The 6,066-nt window shown below is 39.5% G+C and overlaps 1 protein-coding gene across 1 annotated transcript; it reads right to left on the reverse strand.

The window, feature by feature from the left end:
- Positions 1 to 3,044: 3,044 nt before the first annotated feature.
- LOC142533352 (zinc finger protein CONSTANS-LIKE 16-like) lies at positions 3,045 to 5,134 on the reverse strand. The gene is made up of 2 exons (XM_075640091.1): positions 3,928 to 5,134; positions 3,045 to 3,546 (listed from the first exon to the last, which is right to left on the reverse strand). Exons 1-2 carry the CDS (start codon positions 4,981 to 4,983, stop codon positions 3,286 to 3,288), a joined length of 1,317 nt encoding a protein of 438 aa, XP_075496206.1. The 5' UTR covers positions 4,984 to 5,134; the 3' UTR covers positions 3,045 to 3,285.
- Between the last annotated feature and the right edge of the window lie 932 nt (positions 5,135 to 6,066).

Here is a 6,066-nt window from a genome sequence, read left to right on the forward strand (position 1 = left end):
TGCCCCCAGCACGACAACATCTGTTACAACACCCACTGTGGAATCGCCGCTACCTTTGATACTTGCTGTTGAAGACGCAGTGCCCCTGGAGATTATTCAGCCAGGTGAGCCTGGTAATCCTCAGGATATTGTTAACCCACCTATCATTAGGGTTTTCGATCCTCAATCTCCTCCAAAAAGACACTCAAAACGACAAGCTGGGTATAACCCAGACCTCACGCCGGGCAAACGTTTCCGATACAAGGGTCAGCCATCTACTCGCCCCTCGCTGATTGATCCAGCAGACACCTCCGGTGATGACTCTGATGATGCGAATTATGAGTTTATGGCCCGCAAGAAGATTGCCCCTCCGTCTACGGAAGGCAAGTCTACCTCCATCAATGCCACTAACACAACTGAGCAAACAACCCATGTTCCTCCACAAGAGATCTCGCCCTCCACTGCAGAAGAAATCACATTGGCCCAATTTATGGCCAACCTGAAAAATCAGAAAAGTGACGCCCCTGTCGCTCCTGTTGCTCCCCAAGAAACTGAAAGTCCACTGATTCCAGCAATTCTGCTGATACTCCTGCTGCAGTCAATGAAGCCCCTGAAACAAACGAGGCAGTGGACGAGGATACTGTCAACGATGTTGCCGACACCTCTGACAACACTGATCTTAGCGAGTATGATCTAGACGGTAGCTACAACTCCAAGTTTTATACTGAGAAGTCACTCTCCAACTGGGATCTCTATACCAACAGGGAGTTTGTTGAAGAACGCAACGCTGATATGGCAGCCTTCTCCCGAAACAATTTGATCGAGTTTCTTAAAACTCGTGGTCTGCTCTCTACCGTCTCATCTGTATTGCCCTATTGCCATAAAGCTGTGGCTGAATTCTATGGCAATCTCTCATCGGGGGTCAGTGATCCAAGATCGGCCAAATTTGGCAAGGTTTTTGTACGGAACAAGATATATAACTTTGATCCGCAAATCATTAATGATTACTACAGCACACCATCTGTTCCTGAAGGCCCTCCACCAGATCTTGATGAGGTAGTCTCTGTACTAACTGGTGGATTGATTGGCAAATTCCCTGCCCATCCACACAAGGTCTCAGCTGCTAAACTCACGACCCTATACTCTGTCCTGCACAAGGTTGCCACTCGGAATTGGACGCCGTCCACAAACACCACGGTGGTTACCAAATCTCAAGCACTGACTCTGTTTGCCATTGGCAATGGCACTCTTAATTTTGGGCGTATGGTATTTTACACTGTGATGCAGTATGCTGATGGGGGATTAAAGTCATCCAAACTCCCATTTCCCAGTCTGATCTATGGGATACCGGTGTCTCAAGGGTTTGTTCGCAATGTTGATGAGGGTCTGTCTGATTTCCGAGAAACAATCAAAATTGCCAAGGCCCTGTTCAAAGGAAACCGCAAAGTTGACCTTCCATGGAAAGACTCATCCAACGCACCGACTGCTACTGGACCATCTCCTGCGTCTACCTCTCGACCACCTAAACCTGGTTATGTGAAGATTACCGTAGCGGGTGCCCAGACCCATCTCGATCATGCTCTTAAGAAAATTGCCCAAGCTAAGGCCGACTTGGCCTACTATGAGAGTTTGGCTGCTGCCATCAGTGTCATGTTAGATATGGCCGTTCATGGACAAAAAAGGGGAGATGATCAAACTGGTGCTGGTTCGTCTGGGACCAAGGATGATGAAGAAGAAGAGGACAGTGAGGATGAAGATGATGATGTTTAGATTTTGTTGGCTTAAATGTTTCTATCTCTGCTCTTAATTGTCTATTAATATTTCTGTTTGTATTCTTGTCTTGGCTAATATCTCTAACTGTCAATGAAACTGTTGCAGGTGTTGTGTTAAGTGTTGCCAACAATTCTAACAACACCCCGTACTAACAGTATTTTTTTTCAGGGGGAGAAAATCTAAAACTCAGGGGGAGTTGATTTCATCTTAACAAGGATAAATGAGTTTGATCTCATTTTGTCCAAGAAAGGCAAAAAGGGGGAGAATGAAGGGAAATAAGATTTCGATTTTAAATGATATATTTTATTTATTTCCCTAATAGAATTTTCCTTGTTAATTTGATTGAGCAAATATTTGATATGATTTTTCCTTCCTTAGATAATGAGATCTTAATTCAAGAGATATGGTATTAGTGTTTAAAAAGAGTTTATGCCCAATAAAACTCTCACTTTCCTTGTATTTTAGGTTTCCTTGAGGAGATATGATTCTTCACCTATAAATAAGAAGAAAAGCTCATTGATAGCCGCCGCTTCAATATCGACCATACATACACACACGTTGCAGAGATTTACAGAGAAAAATTATTCTCGAAGCCGTTGCTGTTTGGAGTGGTGATTCCCGTGTTAAGTTGAATGGTGCCAACATCTATAGACAACATCCGTAACGATGTTGACTGAAGATTGCATCTAGTTGATAGTGGTTTCCGGGATCAAGTTTTTGCTTTCTTGTTTTAGTTTTATTCTGGTTGTTTGTTTTTAGAAAGCATTTCTGTTCTCAACTTGTTGAGGAAATTGATTTTTGTCATAATCACTAGTGTTAGGTTTTTGTAAACGATTTGGTTTTTCTAGTGATTAATTTTTGCCATAAGGCACCGCACAAGTATTTATACTTGTGCATATTTAATCTTGTCCATCTATTCATTTCAAATCAATTTGTGTTATAAAAGTTAATTTTCAGCTGCATATAGATGTTGTCCGAGATGTTGTAACATCTGGCACAAAATTTAATTCTGATAAAACACAAATTTACTGTTTTACATCCTATACTGAAAGTCTTATTATTTGTAGCATCTGTCGGACAAAATAATCCTTACATAGCAAATTACCTAAATTTCACATACTAAATAAACCGAAATTTCCGATCCGATCGGTTTTTCTTTTTAAACGAACACCCCTTTACATCGGCATTCCTAAAATTACAAAAAATCTAAAGAATGCATGGGTTGTACCAAATGATATAGTACTAGAAATATTAAACATACAACTTAAAAGGTAAAATCACAATTAACCTCGTAAAATACAAATTCGTACTCTTATTGGGGTTTCTTCACATTGAAACTAATGAAACATACGCAAAAATGTTAGGTACGTACAACTTTACACAGACTTGGAGAAGTGAAGCGGACAAACCTCTGTCCAAGCAGCATTACAAGCCATTGTAGGTACCGAGATAGACTAAAGGTAATGAAATAAATAATGAATTATATATACAGGCATTTTGACATATAATTTGGTCATAATTCCAGCTATTTGATTACTTAGAGAAGGGAATGAAAGGCGGTACTGGTGCAGAATTCACGAAATTCGCTCTCTTTACGAACCTGCCTTTCATCCGGGGTCTCTTCTCAGCGTTCAGCTTCCGTACCTCGTACCTTATCTTCTTGGAAAACAACCTCGTACGACGCTTCTCTCTGTACCTGGACACCCTGGCTTCTCTCCCTCCATCCAAAATCGCTGCTCCGTGCCCACTCGTCATTCCCATTTCTCCATATGCATGCATTGCTCCGCATGTTCCCTGCAATATATACCAAGAAAAGAATGTCAATTAGTGAGTTAAAAGCTACGAAAATACCCGGGTTGTGTATTAGTCTTTCGCATTATATATGCTTGTTAGTAATCGAAATTTCGGAATCCGCCTCCAATTAAAGTTAACAATATGGTCCACAAATAGATTTGATCCAACGATTGTTTTTAGTGAATGAAGTAGCTAGGTGTGAAGCAATTTTGAAACAAAATGGTCATCGAGAGAGCTTGTTGTAAATATCTCCGTATAGGTTTAAAATTTTTTGTTCCAAAACTAGGAGATGAAATTATAATAAGAGATATGTGAACTATACATGTATTAGATGACATGATCAAGGGAAATTAGTAATAAAATTAGCATGCAATGCCATACCATGCAATTAGGCCAACAGTCACCGAAATCTATTTCCGGCCTTTCTCCGGTCGTCCACGGTGACTTTTCACTGTCCCATGTCATCATCACACCTTCATAATCAAGCCTTAAGAAATTCACCTTCTTGAAATCATCACCAACTTTACTGCCCTCAAAACTGTTCAAGAAGTTCTGCTCTCCACTTTGTGTTGCTTGATTTTCCTCTTCTTCACATGTGATTGGAGAATCACAATCGAAATTCAACTCAAAAGTTTCTCTACTTAAATCAATTTCTACACCAACTTGATCATGATTATAATCCTCACCTGTAATATATTCTTCCTCAACTTTAACTCTTTCAATCTCCAATGAATCACGATTTATTTTCTCCTTTTGATCATCACAATCCATTAGCCCTAGTCCCTCCATATCAAACAGTTCTTCTTCCAGACCTTTACCCAATAAACTCTCAACATCCGCGGCAAACTCAGCAAGATCCGTTTCAGATGGAAGAAACCCGTGTAATCTTTTCGTTTCTGGGCTCAGATCATTGGATAAAGCTTTGGACTGATCATTCCCAAAGACCTGTGTGATACTTTCTGTACGGATATTATTCACAGGATCACCGGAATTGCATAATTCTGCAACGAAGGGATCGAAAATCGGAACCCTATACAGAAGCTGCTCTTCGTTTTCTTCATTCGAGTTATCTTCACAGTAGATTTCAGGTACCAGATGAAGCGGGTTTTGGATTCTGGCGATGCATTCGTCAGAAAAACTGAACTTCGACTGTTTTTTGTGCCTCGGTGTTCGAGCTTTACGAGTGAAGCCTTGATGCCAAGATGGCACAGAAGTTCGAAGCTTTGCATCGAAAGATTTTAGTGATGCGATTTTGAGGCAAACTCTCTCGTGCCTTCGGGCTAAGGTGTTCGCCGAATGAACAGAAGAATCGCAAGATTGGCACAAGAATGCATCATCAGCTGCGCAATACCATCGAGCCCTCTTCTTGATACAATTATCACAAGCTCTCACTGATTTTGCGCCAACGGCGCTGGATAAATTTTTACCTGAACTCATAGAGTTCAAATCTAGAGTGTGTTCGGATTTTTCTCTATCGAAATGTGCAAATCAAGTCAAGAAAAGGCACAAGAAAATTATGTGGGCTTTCTTGATTTATTTATGTATCAAAAAAATTGTGCAATTATTTTCAGTGGGGTTCAGGGAAAGGGTCCCATAGCATGAACTTTTGCAACATATTTATAAGCCTGAGCCTCTTCTTGGGTGCACTTTTGAAGGTTTGAACAGAAAATGGGGTTTGCACTTTCGTGTCTGACAAGAGGGCCTTATCTCTTCTGTGATTGGTGGAGACAGAAAATTTTATCCTAATGTCTGGTTTTTGATTGGTCAATATTCTGATTATGGGATTTCTCGTGGGACCCTATTGCAATAAGTCTTCGATCCAATCTCAAATACAATGTCAATTTCTTGATTTATATAATATAAGGTGGCCCTTTTTTGTTGGATTGTATCTTTGGAGCACACTTCCCCTCTCGCGGAAAGGAAATATCAGCAGTAACTTATGCTGACCAAGGTTAAGTTTTTTGTGGGAGTGGAAAGGAAAATCTCTGTATGTGAATCTAGAGAATTAGATGAATTTGGGATCTTTTACTGTCACTAATCAAATAATATTAGAGTAAGTCTTTGTGAGACGGTTTCACGAATTTTTATCTGTGAGACGGGTCAACCCTATCGATATTCACAATAAAAAGTAATACTCTTAGCATAAAAAGTAATAATTTTTCATGAATGACCTAAATAAGAGACCTGTCTCACAAAATACGACCCGTGAGACTATCTCACACAAGTTTTTGCCATAGTATTATTATATTAAACTAATGTAATTTTACAAGTTTCTTAGAGATGTGCTGGGTGAAGCAACTAATTAAAAGATCAAGTAATAAAAATTGTTATTTAATTTCCATCTTGTATATTTGTCTTCCTTTTTTTTGTGTGTGTGACGTTGGTCCAATGATGTGAAAATTTTGTAAGTCTTGTATTTTTAAATTTTACCAATTTTATTATATTTTCTTTGGGAGATTGATGATACATCATATAAGTGAATATCGCATAAGTGAATATCGTGTCGACATCATATCAATA

The sequence above is a fragment of the Primulina tabacum genome, chromosome 18 (genome assembly GCF_025594145.1).
Source record: "Primulina tabacum isolate GXHZ01 chromosome 18, ASM2559414v2, whole genome shotgun sequence".
Classification (NCBI taxonomy): Eukaryota; Viridiplantae; Streptophyta; class Magnoliopsida; order Lamiales; family Gesneriaceae; genus Primulina; species Primulina tabacum.